The 22,755-nt window shown below is 47.6% G+C and overlaps 1 protein-coding gene across 2 annotated transcripts in view; it reads right to left on the reverse strand.

Annotated features, from left to right (window-relative positions):
* Positions 1-1,116: 1,116 nt before the first annotated feature.
* Positions 1,117-22,755, reverse strand: part of POLR3A (RNA polymerase III subunit A) — a 38,200-nt gene continuing 16,561 nt past the window's right edge. Inside the window, exons 14-31 of one of the 2 annotated variants that reach the window (XM_084795396.1) lie at positions 22,486-22,624; positions 21,283-21,447; positions 18,968-19,086; positions 17,044-17,056; positions 16,053-16,171; positions 15,348-15,485; positions 12,777-12,947; positions 11,401-11,514; positions 9,363-9,449; positions 9,043-9,125; positions 7,759-7,929; positions 6,692-6,785; positions 6,413-6,505; positions 5,029-5,193; positions 4,334-4,498; positions 4,014-4,145; positions 3,101-3,233; positions 1,117-1,594 (exon numbers count right to left, since the gene is read on the reverse strand). In XM_084795396.1, the coding sequence (XP_084651522.1) occupies positions 1,446-1,594; positions 3,101-3,233; positions 4,014-4,145; positions 4,334-4,498; positions 5,029-5,193; positions 6,413-6,505; positions 6,692-6,785; positions 7,759-7,929; positions 9,043-9,125; positions 9,363-9,449; positions 11,401-11,514; positions 12,777-12,947; positions 15,348-15,485; positions 16,053-16,171; positions 17,044-17,056; positions 18,968-19,086; positions 21,283-21,447; positions 22,486-22,624 (2,250 nt within the window). In that variant the 3' untranslated portion in view covers positions 1,117-1,445. Of the gene's footprint in view, positions 1,595-3,100; positions 3,234-4,013; positions 4,146-4,333; positions 4,499-5,028; positions 5,194-6,412; positions 6,506-6,691; positions 6,786-7,758; positions 7,930-9,042; positions 9,126-9,362; positions 9,450-11,400; positions 11,515-12,776; positions 12,948-15,347; positions 15,486-16,052; positions 16,172-17,043; positions 17,156-18,913; positions 19,087-21,282; positions 21,448-22,485; positions 22,625-22,755 lie in introns of both variants that reach the window. The other variant, XM_084795395.1, reaches the window with a different exon arrangement.

A 22,755-nucleotide genomic window follows, 5' to 3' on the forward strand; every position in this document is an offset into this window, starting at 1 on the left:
GAGATTCTGTTGAAGAAAGAAAAGAAGTCATAGGGGGTGGCTAGGACAACAGGATAGACATGAGCGACTGCCCAGCATGCAGTAGTCTCAGGGCTCAGCGACCAGTGCTGTCCTCACTGGCCTTGTGGCTCCACTTGCTCTCCTAGCCCTTGTCAAGTGAAGCAGGATGATCCAAACTCAAGGTTAAGCTCCCGGCCAGCATGAGGACAGCGTGGGATACACGAGACCCTGTGTCAAAAGCGTAACTGCAGCACGCCCAACTTCACGGCCCCGCCTACCGTCCTTTCCTATTGACAAGAACTCACCATTCTCCTTCCACTCTTTCATTTGGGACAATGGAGAGGACGTGGAAGTGACCTTTCTAGTCTAAGTGTCTTTCCTTAGGTTCACTCGGGGACCTGATGACAATGAGTATCACCATCTGAACTACTGAGTAAGCTCCACTGTTGCTAGCATAACACTGCGCCTATGACAAACTGAGTTTTTCCCTGAGTGATGCTGTCCCAGCTGCAAGTGTCAGGTGCTGAGCAAACCCCACTGATCCCCTCCAGATGCTAGACAGAAGCCATCAGAGACATTCCACTTCTTGGCCAGAGAATAAATCCAGCTGACCCACTATAAACCTCCTGGGTTACTTAGCTGCACATGACACCCTCCCCCTACCCTTCCAGATTCAGTGCAGGGTGGAGTCCAGGCACCTACGTCCCTGATGAGAACCTTGCGATGCTTCCCCAGGGCCCAGAAATGCTGTAGAACTGGGTGTAGACAAACAACTGTTGCTTTTTGAGGTGACCTTGCCAAGACCTCTGGCTATAAAGACTTTAGGGGAACCCCCCCTGTTCTTCCTCAGGACTGCTAATCATCTTGTCAGTCTTCTCCTGGGACCCACGGGCTACAGAGCCCTTCCAGTGTGACTCACTTTACTAGGAAACTCAAGTTTCCCTTTCATTTTCTTTTGAAGCATTTAAACTCAGACAAAGCCTGGCCATGGCGTAGCTACCCCACACTGGATTTCACATTCCTAGATGCTGTCCCAATAATGGCTTCAAGCTAGTTTTCTTGATTCTACAACCTCTGGTTTCAAAATAAAATAGCAAACACTGACCATCTCTCAAATAGAATGAATAAATAACAGTAATGTATTTACACGAGTACATCATTGAAAAATACAGCACAACTGAGGAGCGGGAAACCAGGACTGTGTCCTGGCCTGTGTTTGCCTAGACCTAGTTTACAGGCAGGGGTGGGTACATCTTAGGATCCTGAGTCCCTCAGTTCAGGTAACAAACAGACTCCTAGTTTCCTATTCAAGGAGCTCCTGTTGAGGCCATGGGCCTTGCCTGACCATGGCACAGTCATGCAGCATCTGTCCTAGTGACACAAAGTTCTTCCATTCAGCAGCAGACGGGACAAGTACATCAGGAATGCTGACATCCCGCCATAAACTATGAAACAAGAGGGATGTGGAACTCATGCGTGTCGAAGATCAGGGGCCTCCTGGGTGGCTTTGGGTCCCTGTTGGCTTTATGCAACAGCTTGAAGAGCCCAGTTCCAATGTTCATGGGGATTCCCATGATGATGCACTCAGACACACCTAGAACCAAAGAGAATTAAGGTCAGAGACCTGGATTCAGAGCGAAGGGGACACTACTGACTTAGGGTTGCCCGCGTGGGATCTGAGGCCCAGCTCTACCAATACCACCCAGCTGAATTCTGCTCTTCATTTTCCTTCCCATGTGCAGCAGGGGGATGGCCAAGAAGCCCTGTTTCTGGAAAGACAGTGCCTGTCACAGCTCAGCAGGTCACTGGAGGCCAATTGAGCTCAGCCATTCCTCTGCAATGCGAGTCATAAAGCAGGAGATAGACAGTCTTTGAGAAACTGCTTAGGCAGCAGGAACCCTGCACATGATCAGAAGATGCTGAGTTTGCCACCTGCTTCCTTGGCTTAGAGCCTAGAAAAAAAGATAGCAACAGGGCTGGAAGTGCAGGGCCAGTGTCCTTATTCAAACACGTGGAAGGCATCCACTGACTTCCAGAAGGGATGGGTGCAGATTCTCTCTCCTGGCTTTCTTCAAGTTTCTTTTCTTTCTTTTATTTTTTGGTTTTTCAAGGCAGGGTTTCTCTGTGTAGCCCTGTCAGCTCTGGAACTCACTCTGTAGACCAAGCTGCCTGCCTCTGCCTCCCCAGTGCTGGGATTAAAGGTGTGCTCCGCCACCCAGATTCTTAAAATGTCTAAGTATAGGCTCTACGCTAGGACTCTGATTCTCCATGCGTAAGCAAGAGGCAGATGCATTCTAAGTTGATACCAAAGACAACAGAACCAGAGAGGCAAAGAGCCAAACTCAGCCCAATATACAGTGAGAGCTAACGCTGGACTAGAGTGCAGGCCTGGAGACAGGGGCCACTTCTAAGTCCGATGGGGGACAGAGGCTGTGCCAAGGCTGTAAACGTGTCAGGAGTGAATACTGGGTCCCAGTCCTGGAGTCTTACAGTTATACTCTGGCCTGTGCCGGGGCTTCCCCCATGCCAAGCCTCCTCACCCTAGGTTCTGCTCACTTTTCCTGCACTTCACCTTGGTGTTTTTAAGACAGGCTCTCACCGTGTAGCCTTGCCTGGCCTGAACTCACTGTTACAACAGTCTGGAATGGAACTCAGATATCTGCTTGCCCCTGACTCCTGTTTCTTGGAATTAAAATTGTGCATCATCTGGCCTGGCTTGCTGGCGTCTGTGTGTCTGTCTGTCCCTCTCTGTCTAATGCCACCACACATAGACACCTCCACCTTTACCCCATGTGTCCCTATTTACTGGGGTACTTAGCTCTCAAAATGAACTTCACTGCCTCACCAGGAGGCATGACCATAGACCGCCCTCTGCTACACTTAGTGGCTGTTCTATTGCCCACCTCTTATCAAGCTTAGACAACACAGAGTGCTAGTCAACCTGGCCAGTTATAGCTTCAAGGGCTAACAACAGTTCAGGCCCCACATATTCTTTTTGGAACTCAAATAATGTCTGCACTGAAAGTAGCTCACAGATTTAGCAGAGGGAGGGCAGGGTCCTTCATTGGGCTCTAGAGACATAAATCCATTCAAAACTTACCGCATACAGAGTCTTTCTGGCCAAAGTAGGCAGCATCAAAGAGATGGTCAGCTGTCTTCTCAAAGGACGCCAGCATCAACACACTCTCCTTCATCTTGGCCAGGCCAAACCTGGTAATACCGAGGACTTCACCCTGTGTCAGCAGAGATGGTCAGATGGGGTGAAAGCCACTCCCAGAAGTTCCAAAGCAAAGCAGCAGACATCCGAACACCAAACACCAAAATCAGCTAAGCAGCTATTCACGGAATAGAATTAGGAACCTGAGGATGTGTGTGTGTGTGTGTGTGTGTGTGTGTGTGTGTGTGTGTGTGTGTTAATGGAAAATCCAAATCCATGCAGGCTAGACAGGCAGTCTCCCACTGAGCTACGTCCCCAGCTCTACTCTCTGGAAACCGCTACAGAAACAGCACAAGAAATGGGTTAGTGCACCAACACCCCAAGACACCATGGGCATCATGGGTTTTTTTGTTTGTTTCGTTTTGGTTTTTCAAGACAGGGTTTCTCAATGTTATCTTGGCTGTGCTGGACTAGGCTGGCCTCAAACTCACAGAGATCCGCCTGCCTCTGCCTTCCGAGTGCTGGGATTAAAGGAGTGCGCCACTATGCCTGGGTGGGCATCATGTTTTGATAATGATCAGTTTAGTTTACTGTAGAAAAAAAAAAACTCAGGACATGGAAGAGGCCATGTTCCAGCTTTTCTCTTGCAAATACTGGCTTTGTTGAAATTTTCACACTGGGAATTTACCAGAACACCTGGCCCCACCACCACACTCACTATTTTGGTGGTGGTGCCTTACTTCCTGTCAAGGTCAGTCCTCACAGTAGTGTGCTTTACACACCATACATGCTCTCTCTTTCTGTCCTACAGTGGATTTCAGGTACCCAAGACCACCTGGAGCGTCCCCTCTCACACCTTGTAGGTCATCAGGTCAGAGAGCAGCATCACGTGCCTCCTGTCGATGCTCATGCCATGGTTGACCATCGTGTACTGGATCTCGTTGATGATAGTTGTCCGGGCAGCCTCAATGCCCAGAGTTTTCTCCACCTAGGAAGAGCTAGGAGTGAGCAGGGCCCCTTCTGGGACCTACCCCATTCCTACTTCCCTTTTCTGACAAGCAAACTCCTGCTCTGTTCCCCCAAACAGACTTTTCTGTAGTTGCTGGGGGAAGAGAGCAAATGTCAGGGTCAGGCAACTGAGCTGGGTACTGGCTGAGGGTGCAAAGGGGACGTTACCTCATAGGTATTATTGGAAGTGGTCCGGGTGCCTTTCACACCGTGGGTGGCCATGACTGCCCGCAGGTTGTCACCTTCTACTAGAAGCTTGAACTTTTCCTTCCCACTCTGCTCGTCGATATGGATGACGGCTCTGGACACCTCTGGGATGCCCTGTACCACCACCTACATCCAACACGGAATGTTCAAGATGCAGGTACCCTTGGTCCCACCTGAGAGCCTCAGAAACATGGCTGAAGAATGGGCTGGGAACCTCGTTCATGCCATTCTCAGCCATCATCCCCTGCAATGTATGTAATCCGGGAGTAACTGTGTACTGCATGGGGGCAGGAGAAGCATGGGCCAGGGGACTGTGCTCCAAGCTACAATCATGGTGAAGAGAGCAGAAAGGACACTACTGGACAGAGCTGTAGGCTCCAAACTGCATACAGAACCTGCCTCAGGGTCCAGTGGATAAAGGAGCCTGCCACCAAGCCTGACAACCCAAGTGTGATCCTTGGGAAACCACTAGGTGGAGAAAGAGTGCCAACTCCCACAGGCACACCACACACTCCCATATTCCCAAATAAATAAGAACCAGACTGAGCCCTTGGGGATATAGAATGAAGTACTGGGTCCATCCTTGGTCTTTGTAGTGACCTGGTCCCCAGCCCCACTCCTGCATGACTCCTGCATGAGAGGAGGCTTTGCCTCACCTTCGGTAGATCCTCTTTCAGAAACTGCAGCACATAATACATGGAGCTCTTGCTGTTTTCCCTGGGGGTGACACACACCACAGCCTCTCCGTGAACAGCCACATCGCCAGGCTTCACTCGGAGCTTGGATGTGCAGATGGAGTACCGCACTGTCTCAGCATTCACCTGCAGGGTGCCAGGGACATTAGCAGCAGACATGTGTAGACTTCTGTGACAATGGCTTTGTCCTTGATGGCATGAGGGCTATTTAAGGAGTCTCGATAGTCATTTTTTGTCACCTCCTCTACCACAAAATTGCCTTATATTCATGTGTGGTGTGTTTGTCTGTGAAAATGTCTGTCACCTCTGGGAAGGTCACATGAAGGCAAGAAGATGAGGTCAGATCCCCTGAAGCTGGAGCCACAGAAGGTTTTGAGGTCATCTGTATTGGTGCTTAACCAGAACTTTTGCCTCCTGGAAGAGCAGTAAGTGCTCTTACCTGCTCAACCATCTCTCTAAGACCTCACAATTTGATATACTACATAGTTATGCTCAATACCTGCACTTTATCCATAAATAGCAGGTGCTTTTTCACTGAAAGAATGAACAGCTTCCTCACTGAATATTCATGTTTAATGGCAACAAATAGAGCCCATGGAGAAAGTTCTGGATTGTCTAGAGAAGAGGCCAGGAGGGTCAAAAAGTTTATTGTTGTGTGCTACACTCCCAGATGTAACTGGATCTTCAATTTTTATTTTCTTCTGGTCCTAGATAAAACCTAAGACCTTGTTTGTACATAGGAGGTAATTACTCTACTACCAACTACATCAAGTCCTATAAAGAACTGTTAACAGAGTAACAAGGCACAGGAGACAGACTTGACTGTTATGTGGCAACCACAGGACCATGGCTCTTGACAATGGCTGTCAGAATTTTTAAAAGGCTAAGAAAGGCTTACCTAGCAGTTGATCTCAGTTGATTCCCAAAAAGGTTGTTATCAGCTAACTGCTCTATCTCTCCACAAATACCAGTAAGGAGGGTCTGGTTTTCCCAATTGAAAACTTGACAAACCAGCCACTGCTGTGCTGAGGTTACTAAGGCAGAACTGGCCCAGGCTCCCTCCATAGCGTGTAAAGATGGACAAAGAGACCAAATATCCTAACATTATGTGTTAACAAGCTGACAAATGTAGATGACACTGACACCGAGTCAAATAGTTTCTTATGTAGCCATGACTTGTCTGCATCATGGTCAACTCAGAAGGACATGACAGCTAATGGTGTGGCCAACAACACCAGCCAGAATCGGTACACTCTTCTTTAGCTACAGAACATCCCTCCTGGTTCGTCAGCACCATCTCAGGACCTACAGGAACACGTTCTCACACAGTCACTCTCTGACTCACCTCCAATCTCAGAAGCCGGATCCGTTCCAGAGAAAGCTTGACAAGAATAAAGCAGTCATCAGGAAGAAACACTTCCTCAATGTACTCTGAGATCTGCCATGGCAAATGAGCAAAGCGTTAACTTCCACCCGCACGGCCCCTCTCCACCCCAGGCCACAGGCACACTCTCCACCAAGGCGCATGGCCTCCACTGCGGGCTACACCCACAGCGGCTGCTCTGCCACTTCCTCAACACTGCTGAGAGGAAGTCTGATAACATTTTCAAAACGGACTCAGTACCTCCCCCAGGAGTGTTTTCTCAATTCTGCCCTTCACCAGGCGTGCGTAATCAGCATCATCGTCCTTGTCCAGCTGTGCTGTGATAATTGGAGTGCTGCGAGAAGGAGACAGCGTCAGCGCACAAGGAAGGGGCCAGGACTGTGTGCAGTACACAGCTTTATTGAGTCTCAGAGCTACTCACAGGCACGACTACTTGACTAGGGCACAACTTGGGGAGGCCTGTGGTAAAGGACTTTGCAGAGCTCTCACTGAGGCTAACTAATTTTGGGAGATCGCAGGCATGCATTCCATCTGTGAGAAGACTTTAAGAAAACTTCCTTGTGGAAGAAGACCTACCACTTAATCTTGACCTTTGACCCCCAGAGAACAATGTCCTAGTGCATTTCCCCTCTGTGTGGCCCTCTCCAGCAACATCCCCGCTCCTCTAACCACCATTCTCATCTTCTGTTCTCACGGGGGACAGTAGCCCATCAGCACAGGCCCTTGGGACAGACTGGACCAGCCTGCAGGAGGCAAGTGTGTCTCCAACCACCCTGCATACCCCCAGTTGCTGGTCTACAACTAGGAACAGCTATTTTCACACAGAAATAACACCTTCTTGATGCTACTTATTCTGCAAAACTCAGAGAATATGCAAAATGATTTTTACCACTGAAAACAGAATGCATCTCTAACTCTTCTAGTTTCGGGTCTCCTAGGGGCTCACACAGAATGGCCACAAGCCAAGCAGGGGAAGAACCAATCAGGGCTATTCAGGCAATGGAGCAATGGCACCAAGGCAGTGAAATATTTACTGACCTAGTGATCAATATTGCTAGTTCATGTAATATTTTCTATATCATGTAAGTCGTAGCCATAAACAAAACAAAGCAAAACAAAACAAAACAAGTCCTCAGATTCCCTTTTCAGCATATCCAGTTTTGACTTGAGCAACTTTCTAAAACTCCAGACAGTGGTCTACACAGCACACCTGCCCTCTGGACCCCAGACACTGCCCAGTTACCAAATCGCAGGAACATGAGCACAAGGACCACTGGTCCACATGGAACATGCCAGGGAGCAGCTACCTGATGGCCTTGGAAGCGTTGATGATCTCTTTGATCCGAGGCACACCCAGCGTGATGTTCATGGAGGCAACCCCTGCAAAGTGGAAAGTCTTCAGGGTCATCTGGGTACCTGGCTCACCAATGCTCTGTGCACAGAGTGCACCCACTGCAGAGCCTGGTTCCATCTGTGCCCTAGAAGAAAAGGCACAGTAGAGGATATGACACCACAAAGAAAAGGCCAGAAAAAGTGCTAAGGACAGGCTTCTGCTTACTGCCCCTTAAAGGATTAGGTTCAGGATGAAAACAGCAAAGGGAGGCTGGAGAGATGGCTCAAGGGTTAAGAGGGGTCTGCTCTTCCAGAGGTCCTGTGTTCAATTCCCAGCAACCACAGGGTGGCTCACAACCATCTATAAAAGTCATCTGATGCCCTCTTCTGGTATTCAGGTGTACATCCAGATAGAGCACTCATATACATAAAAATAAATAAATAAAGGCAGTGTTTGTGCCAGAGGAAAGGCTGGCACTGGCTAGGAACAGGTGACAAGAGGGGAGTGAGGTGCTCAGATTGGGTGTGACTAGATTCTGTGTGGTCAGCATGTGTGTCCTGGGGTGATGTTCACCTCACACCACAATTTGAAGTGGTCTGCTCTTACTGAGCAATGAAATTGGTCAGAGGGATAAAATAAGAGTTTCTTTATGGGCAAAAGATATTTAGGATATTCCTTTGTAAGATCTTTCATGGTTACAAGCATAGGGTCCCACTGGAGACCATAGAAGCAAGGCAAAACTCTGCTCAGAGCCTGACATCGATGCTGGGGCAGTGAGCTTGTTAGTTTTATCTTCAGCCTAGTCTGACCTAGATTCGTGGGGAAAGACAGACACGCAGTGAGGAATCATCATGCCTGTCTGTGGGGATTTTATAGGTTGTTAATTGAGTTGGGAAGACCCACCCTAAACGTGGGCAGAATCATTTCACTGGCGGGTCCCCAACAGTGCAAGAGAAGACAGCGTGAGCACAAGCAGAGGCAGGCAAGCGGCATGGGTGCATCCCGTCCTCTGTGTTCCTGACTGTGACGCCATGTGACTGGGTGAGTTCTTGCCTTGCCTTCCCACAAATAGAGCATAACCTGGAACTTTGAGCTAAAAATCAATTCTTCCTCCTCCTAAGTTACTTTTGGTCACAGTATTTTATCACATTAACGGAGATGAAACTTGGCCAGCCAGGATACTGAGCTCACAGAGATTATCCAGGACATGGGAGTCCTGCATGGGTGCCTAGCAGTCTAGGACAGTTAGTATGCCTACCTCATGTACTTATCCCTACAGGTCTCCAGAAACTTCTCTATTTGGGTGGGGGTGATCCGGTCCAACTGGTACAGTACACGAGGCTGGAAGGACAAAGGCAAGTGCACAGTCAAGGCTAGACACATCTGTGACACACTGTGTTGTGACACATCTGGGAAGACAGTACCTCTGTTGTGCCATTACCAGTCAAGGCTAGACACATCTGTGACACACTGTGTCCTGACACATCTGGGAAGGCAGTACCTCTGTTGTGCCATTACCAGTCAAGGCTAGACACATCTGTGACACACTGTGCCCTGACACATCTGGGAAGGCAGTACCTCTGTTGTGCCATTATCGTTGATGCCATATTTATCTCTGGTTTTCTTGATCTTCTCAGACACCCCTTTAATGAATGTTTTTATTTCCTGAAAAGATTATAGAACACATATCAATTTGTATGATTTTCAATGATTTAGATAACACAATCATTCCGTAATTTCCAACAATGTACAGTGCACCATATCTTAGCAACTGCTAAATACACAGCATCGAGGATGCAATGTGGGTACTGGTTCTCTTACCCAGTGTCTGTAAGGAACACACTGTCTTTCTTTACACTGAGAGAAAAGTGACCCTCTGCTGAAGATGTTCTTTAGGCCTCACGTACCCTGGGCCCTTATCTCAGTCACATGGTTGTGGAGAAGAGGTTGGCATAGATGTTGGGGATGCTATGAGGAATAGGTTCCCACACTCAGAACCCCCAGACCTTCACCATGAAGGCCTCTGTGGAGGCACTGACAACCACCCTAAACATCACTGTCTCTCTCCTACTGCTTTTCACAGCTGCTGGGGTTAGTCAGCTCTTTATTTATGTATTATAGTCAACTCTTTCTAGATCAAAATGACTTCATTCCAGCACATGGGAGGCATAGGCAGGTGGATCTCTGAGTTTGAGGCCAGCCCAGTCTACAAAGTGAGTCCAGGACAGCCAAGGCTACACAGAGAAACCTTGTCTTGTAAAACTAGAAAAAAAAAAAAAAAAGAAAGTGCTTTATTGGAGCCAGCTACACCACTCCTGTGCATATGGTCAAGTATATTCATAGCAGCTTTATTAGTAATAGAAAGTGGAAACAACCTAGATGGCCCTCAAGTAGGGAATGGATAAAGAAACTCTGGGACATTACACAATAGAATACTACTCAGCTATTAAAAACAGGGGAATCTTGAAATTTGCAGGCAAATGGATGGAACTAGAAAAGATCATCCTGAGTGAAGTAATCCAGACCCAGAAAGACACACATGGTATGTACTCACTCATAAGCGTGTTTTAGCCAAATAGTGTGAGATAAACATACTGCAGTGCACAGCTCCAAAGAAGATGAGTAACAAGGACCCAAGGGAGGATGCTTAAGTCTCACTCAGAAGGGGAGACAGAATAGACAGCAGCAGTGGATGAGGAGAGGGAACTAGGTAGAAGACGGAGTGCTGAGGGAGTGGGGGAGAGATCAGACCTAGGGGGTGGGCGGAGCGACATGACAGAGGGCCTGCAGAGATGAGAAACTGTGGGCGGGGCACCTCTGTAACAAGCTGGAGGCTATGACAGTGTAGGCTTCTGGGAGGATATGGGGGTGACTCTAGCTGAGACTCCTCATATTAGGGGTCATGGAGACTGAAGAGAATACTACACAACTAGACAGGACCCCTAGTGGGGAGGGGAACACCAACCCACTCACGAAAACTTCTTTACTCTGCCTACAAGACACGCAGGGGTAAAGCTAGAGGTGAGCTCTGGTTGGGGTCTCAACCCCTGCGTTTGAGTCTAGTCGCTTACAGATGCGGAGGGGGTACAGATCCCCACCAGTCAGAGCCAAACGAAACCAATAAACCCTTCAAGGCACACTGTGGCAGCGGCAGCCCCAGACCGACGCTGGGGTGGGTTTCTGAACTGTGATAGCTAAAGACAGCAGCTCAGAACGGCTGCAGGAAGAGCAAGAAAGTGAACACGGGTGGCAGGGGTCACACAGAGCAGAGCTCTAGGTTCTTTCTCCTAACAAGGAGTCACGTGTGGGAAAGACAAGACATTTAGTTTTCATACCGGCTAATGATACTGCCCAGCACACAACAAATCCCACACTAAAATCCTGGCTTATAAAACACAGTGGGAGCAGCTGGAGAGATGGCTCAGCTGGTAAGAGCACTGATTGTTTTTCCAAAGGACCCGGGTTCAATTCCCAGCACCTACATGACAGCTCACAACTGTCTGTAACACAGACGTACATGCACCAATGCAAATAAATAAATGAGTAAGTAAATAAAATAAACAAAGTGGGCGGTGCTTGAGAGACCTCGCTCTCAGCACCACTAGGCATAGCCTACCTGCAGGAAGCTGTCTTGGCAGCAGAGGAACTCGCTCTTCTTCATGATGGCCTCAGTGGTCAAGGTGAGCTCATTCTTACTGAGAGCAGGTTCAGTCTGACACGGAAACACTGCCTGAGTACCAAAAGGACATGGTGTTACAAGTGCCTGGTGACAGGGAGGAAAAGTACTAGGCAGAGGATTTACCAGACATAAAACTGTGGCTTTCTTTGCTAACAAACTCCAGATTCCCATTTTTCATGTGAAAATGAAACCCAGATAAACCCTGCCTTTTGTTTTGTTTGTCTGAGACAGTATCCCATAGCTGAGGCTGGCCTCCAGCTCACTATGTAGTGACACTGGCCTTTGACTCCTGCTCTTTCTCTCCCAGGTGACAGGATTACAGGCACATGCTGTCATGCCCAGTCAGGAACGCCACCTTATTTAAACAGTTCCACTCTTAATTGCTGAGTATGGACCTACTGCTCCCAAACTTGACTCCAGCCCACATCTGTATTTTTTTTGGAGACAGGGTTTCTCTGTGTAGCCCTGGCTGTCTTGACACTTCTCTGTAGACCATGCTGGCCTCAAAGATCCGCCTGCCTCTGCCTCCCCAAGTCCTGGAATTAAAAGTGTGGGCCACCAATGCCAGGCATATTTTATATTTGTAAAAAATACACATTGCTGTAGCCAGGTCTAGAGTCCTACCCTGTAATCTCAGCTTAGTTGGCTCAGGGAGGTGGATCCCAAGTTCAAGGCTTGCCTAGCTACAAAACAAATCCTATAGCTTTGTCTGAAAATAAAAAGTAAAAAAGTAACAAAGGGTCAAAAATGTTGCTCCTGGTTGAGTACTTGGCCTCAACTTCAGTGCTACAAAACCAGCCAACTAAACATCTCAAGAGGGAAACACTTCAACACTCCTCAAGCTTATGGGGAAATTGGCTGGGTTTTTTTTTTTTTAAACCCATTCTTAACTGGTGGCTTGTAACTACTAGAAACAACTGGAAAACACCTAAGTGGAACAACCTTCTGTTGCTAGAAGGGCTTGGTCAAAAGGCACTGAATTGAAATCCAGAGCTGCCCAATTACTCTTCAAAAGGAACGGTTCCAACTCATATTCCTGGCCACAGTGTATGAAATGAGCCTGCTGTCTAACACCCACTCTTTTTGAAGCTCATCTCTAGACAACTCCAGTAAACGAGAGGAGCCAGAGCCTCTTCCACTGGCATCTGATTTGGACTGATAGGTTCAGAAATAAAAGCAGAGTAACTTGGAGAAAGGTATTAATCTAGTCCTGAGGCAGAGATGGCTAAAAGGCAAGTGTGGAACCAGGAACAGTACCAACACCAGGACAAAGTCCCACGACATCTATAGCCCTCAACAGTGCAGTATCTCACCCTGATATTGTCCAGAACCCTCTTAAACTCCAGCGGCTCGTCTTTGCCCTCCATGGCAGCAGGATCTAAGCCATCGCCTCCATAGATGAACTGGATGATGTCACCGGTGGAGCTCCGCACTGTCAGGTCATACTGGGAGCAGAGGTCTTCCAGGGATTTGACCAGTCTTCTCTACAGGAAGAGAGGGAAGCTCAGCTGCCCCTTAAAGACTGCTTCACAGCACACAATCAAAATTTCCTGGTTGTAAGTCATTTATTTATTTGTTTGTTTTTACTGGAGATTGACCCAGGGCCCTGTATGTGCTAAGTAAGCACTCTGTCACCAAGCCAGACCCCAGCCCTGGGTTGCAAGCACTTAATTACATCAGCAATACTTTATTAGCCATCCCTTAAGAGTTCCTTCCTTGACCGAAAACAGCAAGGGCCACTTGCGCCTCAGGAGCCTGTGCACCGAGAAGCAGCTTATATTCAGTCCTCACTGCACTCAAGTCTCCCTGCAACAGAAACCTCACCCGCCCCAAGAACTCTGCACACTGCATTCCAGGCTGCTTTGCCTTCTGGCCAGCTCCCTAGGGTACAAACTAGAGTTTTTATACACACCCTGGCGAGCACAGCTGTAGACTTTAGTCCAGAGAACCAGATACAAACCCTCTTTTAGGACAGAGGAGCAGGAAGCAAGTGAGGGTCTGAATATAGAGCAGCAACCATTTTCCAACTCTGGTTGGGAGAACCTTCCACCATGGGCCAACAGTGTACTGTAGAAAAACAGCCGTGTCCCTTGCCAGAACCCACTACCTCTAGGTCAACACGCTGCTCCGGGAAACTCATACTATACATGTAGACACCTACCTTACAGCTCCTCATGCAAGTGTGGGAAAAGCATTCACAGGTGATTGGGTTTCTGACAAAAGTGGCACACCTCAAAACCAAAGGGTGACTCCCAGCAGCCATCTACCGCATCAGGTGACAGAAAACAAGGTACCGAGAGCTCTGTCTAAAACGAGTGTCTCCTGTCACTATTTTACCCTCATCACCTCTGTCTGGCTCACTGGTTCATCAATCCTGGTTTCAGTCTACAAGGACCATGCTTCCACAGAGGGGACAGACAGGAAACAAGCCTGAATCAGGTCTGAGGCTCAAAATGTGGCCTGTTGACTTTAACTGGTGCCATAAACAGTCAACTATATGAACAGTTTTGGGGGCTGGGACTGTGCTCTGCAGTTAAAGCACTGACCTAGCATTTGGAAGGCCCTGTGCTCAATCCTCTGCAGCACATACAAACACATACACACACATATACACAAGCACAAATACACACACATATACACAAGCACAAATACACACACATATCAAATACACACACACACACACACACACACACACACACACACACACACACACACACACACACACACCCTCCTGATGTATGGGGAGTGGAAATGACCGTGGGGTCTGCAAATAAACCCTGCTGCACTCTTACAGGACAGGAGGCACAGAGGCGCAAGTTCTACAGCAAAGAACCCTCTGTCTCAGGCCTGTCACCCTGCAGCTGTGATTCCTGGCAGCTATGAAAAGGCTGAATCATGGGAACTAAACAGTGGCACTGTTGGCGGCAGAACCTTCTAGGTGACTGTTGCAAGATATTTGATCTCAGTGTGACCCACGAGACTGAGAACTATAAAAATCTGTTGTTGATCCCAGAGACTGCACTGTAAACCCCTGTTTCTTACGGTTGAACCCTAACACACCTTTAATCCAGGAACTTTCTGTTTATTGTAAACAGGTGATTAAGGTATGGTTCAGCCAGCCTTACACACACCTAGCATCCAAGGACTATCAGTACACAGGACTTAATAAAGTGAACCCCAGGTCAAGAGGTGTAGCAAAGAACCAGCTGACAGGGATTAAAGAGTAGGAGGGGCTTTGAGTTGAGGGGTGTTTAAGACAGCTGAGAAGTAGAAGGGGTCTGTAGTGTTTGGCGCATTTAGCTCTTGGGCTTTATACTCTTGGGATTTTAGCTCTTTGGCTCTTAGCTCTCTAGCTCCTCAGCTTCTTGGCCTTTGGCTTTTTTGGGCCTTGAGCTAGCAAGCCTTTAGCCTTGAGTTTTTTGCTTTTTTCCTCCTGGGCTGTCAGCTGATCTAGTGAGCCTTTGGCCTTCTCCATTGCAACATGAGCTGAGTAGAACAGCCAGCTGGGTGCTTTCTCTGCCTCTGAGCTAGCAAGTTTTTCATCACATCTGGCTCCTGAGTCTTTATTGGTAAAGCAGAATGATCAGGAATTCTCAATTAAAACTACAGGTGACTAGCAGGCAGTTATCACCCCCACATCCCAGTCTGGCCTGGTCTCTACCATTCCCGGCGCACAAGATAATCTCAGCTGGGTATTTTGTTCGTTTTTTCAGGTCCAGAGCAGCAACATGTCTAAATGTTCCCCTTCAATACCAAGATGGGAGTAAATCATAGCTCACAGACAAAACACATGCGCGCGCGCGCCCGCACACACACACCCCCTCTCCCCCCCCCCCACTCAGGGGCGCTGTTGTTCTGTGGCAAATGACACCTCCTCAGGTTACCTGCATGTATCCTGTTTCAGCGGTCTTTACAGCTGTGTCGACCAGACCCTCCCGACCGGCCATTGTGTGGAAGAAAAACTCAGTAGGTGTTAAGCCAGAGTAAAAGCTATTGGCCACAAAGCCTTTGGCAGCAGGGAGCTAAAGAAAAATAGGAGAAAAGAAAATTAAACAAGATTCAAGGTTCAAAATTCTAAAACCCATCTACATAAAAAGATGTCCCCTGGGGTCTACACATCCAGCCAGTGACTTAGAACTAACAGGTGCTATATGTCCTAGCCTATAAGAGAAATAATCTGGACAGCCTGTCCTCGCTAGAGTGCCAGTGCAGGTGAGTGGCTCAGAAGAGGAAAATGGGAGTTGGAGCTGCTATCCTAGAAATGTCAAGGACCTCAGATGGTGCCTGACCCATTCCCTGGGAAGCTATGGGCCACTTCCGCCTACCTCCAAGCCAGAACCCTAAGTAGCTAGAGCTACTGAAAATATAAAAATAGACTGTATTGACGGTGGTGCAACTCTGACATACCGATGTCACCAATAGTCACCGAACAGGCCCTTCAAATGGCTGAAGACTGACATGAAGTGGCCCTCGATGGCCACAGCAACACATTACAGTAAACACCACACTAAACAACTGTTGGCTTTAGATCTGTGTTCCTCATGGGACGATCCAGACAAACACATCTCCAACCCTTCACTGCCATTTACCTTTGAATGCTTCTCAAAGTGAGGCAAAGATCTGTTTTCAAAGCCATCTGGAACCCGGGAGCCACTGATAGCTTGCTGCCCGACACAGGCAATCATCTGTGATATGTTGATGAAGGAACCTAGGGAACGGGACAGAAATGTAAAATTGTACTGGAAAAGGTAAAAATGTAAAACAGTAACAGAAGCCAGGCAGAACAGAGGGATAAAAAAGTGTGACACAGTGCAACCCTTATTGTCAGCCTAGGAGTCCAAGAGGAAGCTACAGGAATAGAGGTGAAACCAAAGAAAAGGCCCAGGGGCATGGGAATGTGTAGGGTGGAGCCAAGGGCCACTTTCAGATGGACACCAGATTGTCTTTGTGGACATGCAGTTTGCACACAGAAGAGGACAGGGAGAAGGCGTCTGAATGTGTGTGGACGAGTGAGAAGCAAAGACAAAGGAGGGAGATCCTAAGTGTGCACCACGAGAAGGAAGCAGAACAACAGTGAAAGGCAGCCAAGTTAGCTGGGATCCCACCTCACAGTAAACAAAACCACAGCAATGGAAGCCTGAGGTTCTGAGTGTGAGCACGGTATATGAAACCTAATGCTTTAAGGGACTGAGTAAAGATGAAGTGAAAATTTGACACATCTAAGCTAGGGCTAGAGTCAGTAGAAGGGCATTTGCCTAAGATATGAGGCTCTGGATTTGATATTCAGCAACACGCACGCACGCACGTTGAAAAAGGAGGAGCGGGGAGGAGGAGATGAAGAGGAAGGGGAAGTGCTACATTACTAAATTTGTAACTAAAAATTTTCAGCGTTCTTTTTTAACATCAAATTTAGTCAAACTCAAAAACCCAGCTATACTACAACCAGTTTCTCCAAAGACTTAAATTGCCCCAGATGCAAACAAAGGCTCAGTCTTCCAAGATTTAAAGACAGGAACTTAAAGAAGTGAAGGGCATTTATGACGTTACAGAGCGCACAACAACCCTGAGGGCTTAGCTCACCTTTGGAGCCACACAGGGCCATGGTGAGGGGGCTGTTGCTCTTGTCCAGCTCTCGGAGGCAGGCACTGCCAGCATGGTCCCGGATCACAGACAACTCCTTCAGGATCAGGGCCTGGGGAGTCGGGGTACAGGAGGGAAGAAAACGCAGTCCCTGAGGAGGCATACTCTGGTGCTGCAGATCACAACCCTTCAATCTGACATTTATAGAAAATTCAAAAACATTTAAATAGGATGTCAGAATTCCAATCAATAAAGTTTACTGAGCTCGGACAATCAAAAAGCCCAAGCTGCATAAAGGCCTTTCTTCTGGAAGAGTGTGAACAGCAATTTAAAACAAAATCCTGAAAACAATTTCAAATTGCTCATGAAGCAGATTGTATATGGCTTTGTGTGCTGTTGTCTCTGTTTGCACGTGAAGGAGCAGTGCTTGCTCTGCTTGGACAATGTGTCCTTCTACCTGTTCTCACCAAGCATGCTTCAGTCTGCAGAAACAAAGAATGAATGGCTACAGCACCCTGACCTGAGAGCACAGCCACAAGTCACAATTTAAGGCGCTGCGCCCTCTAGAAGCTGTGGTCCTACTGAAGCCTCAAGTATTTTCTTTTTTTTTTTTTTTTTTTAAAGATTTATTTACTATTATGTATATAGTGCTCTGCCTGCATGTACACCTGCAGGCTAGAAGAGGGCATCAGATCACATTACAGATGGTTGTGAGCCACCATGTGGTTGCTGGGAATTGAACTCGGGACCTCTTGAAGAGCAGCCAGTGCTCTTAACCACTGAGCCATCTCTCCAGCCCTACCTCAAGTATTTTCTAACAGGCACAGTGAGAAGCATCCTCTTCTCTCTCTGTCTGAAGACTCAGGAAGACTGAGGGAAAGCGAGCAGACTTTCAGGGGATTAATAACTCCTTCAAGCCCAGCACTCAGGAGGCTATGGCAAGATTGTGAATTAGAGACTCAGCTACACAGAGAAACCTTGTCTCAAAAAGAAAGACTTCTTCATCTCTCCAGTTCTCTTTTAGTCATAGTATTGCTAAAGATGCCCAACCTGGTTTTGAACTCTCTTTAGCAAAATATTTATGTGATCTGAAGAGAAAACAAAACACTGGGTTTGAACTCTTCATCTTTCTACCTCAGCCTCCAGGTGGCTAGGATTACAGTGCCACCACATGCAGCTTAGAGACTTAATGCTTCATGAGCCTGTCTTCCACCTACAGTGAGGTAAGGGTGCAAGGGCAGGCCCTGGAGAAGGCAGAAGAGAGCCAGCTATGGTAACACTTACTGTCAAATCCCCGGACATGAGGCTGAGGTCAGAAGACCTCGAATTAGAGGCCAGCCTGAGCTACAGAGTGAGGCTGTCACGAACAGAACAAAACAAAACTGCTGCTCTAGTTACTTTGGAACTTCAGGCTCCTAGAGGAGAGCTAACAGATTTTGATCTGGCCAGTTCAGCACTCAGCCAAATGGTTTCAAACGTGAGGAGGCGGCGGGCTGGGTGAGTAGGACCATCCAACATGGGCATTCTCTGTCCTATACTCAAGTCATGATAATGTCAACCCACTTGGAACTATAGTGAGGTTTCTATGGAGGGATGCTGCAAACAGGAAGGGCAGAGGCACTGAGGAACAGTCAGAGCAGCCCCATGTGGTCCAATGAGCAGATGCCCATGTTTTCACATCACAGAATGTGGAGCTGCAAGGAATAAAGGCCCGCCTTGTTAAACACGTAAGAAAACACGCCAGGACTGGGACAAGATGGGGCTTCCCTTCTTGCTCCTCTGCCGCTTTCTTCTCTTCATGGCTTTTGGCCCATCCCAAACACACTGTGAGCAGGTCAACTGACCGTGCCGACCTGGAGGGCAGTCTCACCTCTAACGTCTCCTCCGCAGTGCAGCCTGGTTGCTGCTGCAGCTTGCCTGTGTTCAGGGCTTCGATGTACTCATCACATTTCTTGTAGCCAGCATTCAGTAGCTCATACTTGGCCTTCAGCAGTCCCTGGCCAGGGGTGACATCACCAATCCCAATTGAGAAGCCACGGTTAGCTGAGGAAGAATGGGCAGAGTAAAAAAGTGACCACTATCAGTCAAGCTGTCAGTAGAGCCCAAAGCCTACCCTCCCCCCTGTAATCACCCTCAAAAAGAGAAACGAGGAAGTGTCAGGCTGGGGGTGTATCTCAGTGGAGAGAGCGCTATGTGAATCTAGGTTCAGTCCCCAACAGGGAAAAAAAAGAGGCAAATATAAATGTATCTCCAGTAGACTAGGCCTAAGCTTCAAATGTGAAATGCGTGGCTAAGCAATCAGTCTTAGCTGCCTGTGAAAGGAGAGGACCTCCAGCCCCTCGGGTGGAGAACCATCAAGTCTGGAGAGGCTTAGAAGTGAGATCACTAGTTTCTGCAGACAGAAATGGATGTAGCGAAGACAAGGAGAATGGGTGGGAAGGCTGTGTAAGCAACAGGCTCTGGGCTTTGCTCTGAGACAGCAGTTCACATACTCAGGAAAGGAGCCAAGCACTCTGGATTTGGGAATACTAGTCACAGCCAACAAGATGACAAGAGATTGGAAAACCGCTTGTACAATGTATGATGGGGAGCCCTGAGCCCCCTCCTTGTCCAGCTCCAAGTCACTATCCCCTGGGTGGGAAATTAGATTAGATGTCTTCTGATGTTTCTGAGGAAATCAAACCTCCCTAAATGGAAAATTCAAGAAACAAATATAAAAATACTAAGTAATATTTCTTCAGAGCACTCAAAGCCAAATCTAGAGATCAAAGTATGGCAGCTCCAGCCTGGTGTGGAGGCGCACACCTTTTAATCCCAGTTCATGGGAGGCAGAGGCAGGAGGCTCACCATGAGCTTGCAGCCAGCCTGTTCTACATCACCAACTCCAGGCCAGCGAGTAGCGAGGGCTACAGGGTGAAAACCTGCCTTGAAAACAAACACAAACAAAAAGAGGAAGCTGGAAAAATCCCACTGTAGATAACAAAGCCCTACCTTCTCTGACAATAATAACATGGAAAATTTTGTCAGAAATCTAAGACATACCAAAGAAACATTTAAAATCAGCAGAAATTATAAAAGATGAAAGGAATAAAGAATAAAGGCATAGAAAATAGAAAAAGGTAAGAAAGACAGAATTGATTCAGTAAATATAAATGCAATTAACACAAGTTCAAAACAGAAAGAAATAGGGATAAAATTATCAAAAAATAATGAGGAAATTTCCAGAAATCAAGGACACTGTCACAAATTTATAGGATCTGATGGAGATGAAATGAAAAAAACCTACTTCAAGGCTTACCACTGTAAACTTTTCCAACAAGAATAAACACAAGATAAAACACACACACATGCAAAAGATTCAAAATGCTGAGGGAATAAAAGGGCGACACCCTTTTCACTGCACCGCTAGAAGCTACAGATCAACACTGAAGGAATTTGGGGGGGAAATATCCAGTCTAGGATTTTCCCATCAGGAAGTCAGTCACGTGTGAGTCAATTCTCTGGTTGGCAGGACAGCTCAGTGAACAAGGGTACTTGCCACCAGGCCTGACTACCAGAGTCTGAGCCCCAAGACCCACATGCTGGAAGGAGAGACTCCTGCTAGTTAGCCTCTAACCTCCACACTGTGGCACCAGTCACACACATTCAAACACACCACACACAACAGCAATAAAACTTAATTTTGGAGACATGTAAAAACCACTTGATAAACCCAGCCTTCAGGAGGCAGAGAGAGGCTGGTGTATCTCTGTGAGTTTGGGGCCAGCCTCACCTATAGTGTGAGTTCTAGGTCAGCTAGGGCTACATAGAGAAACCGTATTTCGAAAAACAAAACAAAACAAAAATCACTTGATACACGAATAAGCAAAGGAAAGAGCGAGTAAGCACAGGAGGTCTGATAGTGAATCATCCTGTTGGGATTTGGGGTGCAAGGGAAGCCCAGAGGCTGCAGACTTTCCCCAGGTACCTGGGAGGTAGTGCACAAAAGGCCTTTTATGCAATGCACCCCATTATAGACAATAGCAGGCTACTGCAGGTTCTGATTAAGAAAAAAAAAATCAAATTCAAATCTGCCAATTTGTCAGCACTGAGTCGACGTCACTGACAAATGCACAAATGACTCGGCATTTTGTCCTGGGTGGTGTCGGGGTGAAACTGTGGAAGAACACACTGTCAGGAAACACTAAGACTTCCCCCCAGTGCAGTGTTAATGAGGCAGGAAGCTGCTAGGACACTCACAGAGGTAGACAGGAGCCAACCTAGCAAGCCGCGACATGGCATCGGCAGCCTCATTCTGCCCCCAGTCTCGCAGCAAGATGTAGAAGATGTTGTTCTTGGACCCTGACCCCAGGGTTCCTTTGTCCATGCTGCCGCTCATCAACTCGCTGTTCTGGATAGTAACATCTGGAAGGGTGATACTGACAATGCATTGAAACGAACAATTATCTAGCTGAGAAAAATGTTTTACATTTACTGAAAATTCAAAGTACAGCCAAAGAATTTCTCCTTTAAAAAAAAATGTTTTCTGTTAAGGCAACAAATACGAGAAGAACCAGTGTCCTTCCTAACACTAGAATACAGCAGAAGTTCAGACCTTCTGAGAACGTAGTAGGGCACCCTGCAGACTCGCCGCAGCCAGTCCCAAGGCCCTGGCTAGTGACGTTCATTCTGACCCTCGCTATGCCAGTGGCTGCTTGCCAGTGACCGGGGGAGAGCTAATGAGTTTGTGCTAGACAGTAACCACTGGGTGCTGGTCATGAACCTCACTCAGGGTCACTGTTTTTATTAAAGAGACTCAGATGAATTGTCCTTAAATCCTCTTTCTGTTATATTATACTGAATCTTCACGTTAGCAAGACTTCTTTCTGACCAAGTAAAATCAGTTTAAAAATAAAATAAACTCAGTCTTGGGGAGGCTTATGGCTCTATGACAGCATCGAGTATGAGGCCCTGAGTTCAACCCTCACCACCGAGAGCCAGGTGGGCCTGTCCACCACTCAAGTCCTGGCACCCTGAAGGTGAGGCAGAAGAGCTGCTGTTAGCGCCATACCAGCCTGGGCTAGTCTGAGAACTTACCTCTGTAAAAACTTAGCTTTAGTTGTGCTGTTAGACAATGAACACACTGTCTAAAAGGCACATATAATAATAATAATGATGATGATGATGATGATGATGATGATGATGATGATGATGATAAATTATGAACCTTACGCAACCCTTGACGTCCGCCTGCTTCCCACTCCCCAGAAAAAAAGACAAGCTGCATTAACTGACAAGACCGTTGGAAAGGACCACTCTGCCGGAATGATCTCCGCCATCAGAGAACCAGAGACGGAGACTTTCCTAAAGAAACCCATCTCCTCCTGAGCCTTTGCAGAAACAATGGAGTTGCTCTTCACCACCTGCTTGCTCTTCCCATCCCGCCCCTTCCCTTCCACTCACAGGAATCGTTAATGCAGAGGTCTTCCCCTTTGCCACAGTACTGCTTGCCCTTGGTTCGAAGGTTGGCCCTCACTGGATTGTCATCACTAGGTCTGAGGATGACACTGAAGATCTGTTTTCCTGTCCACAAAGTCACAGGCTGGAGGAAAAGAGGCAGCAGATGAGGGCTAAGTCTGCTCTCAACACAGCCCACGTCAGGAAGGCAAGAAGGTACAGTGACTACAGGCAAGCCCAGCACCAGCACGGTCCCCTCCACTCCACCAGCAGCCC

Source organism: Acomys minous (assembly GCF_964271855.1).
Source record: "Acomys minous genome assembly, chromosome: 9".
Classification (NCBI taxonomy): domain Eukaryota; kingdom Metazoa; phylum Chordata; class Mammalia; order Rodentia; family Muridae; genus Acomys; species Acomys minous.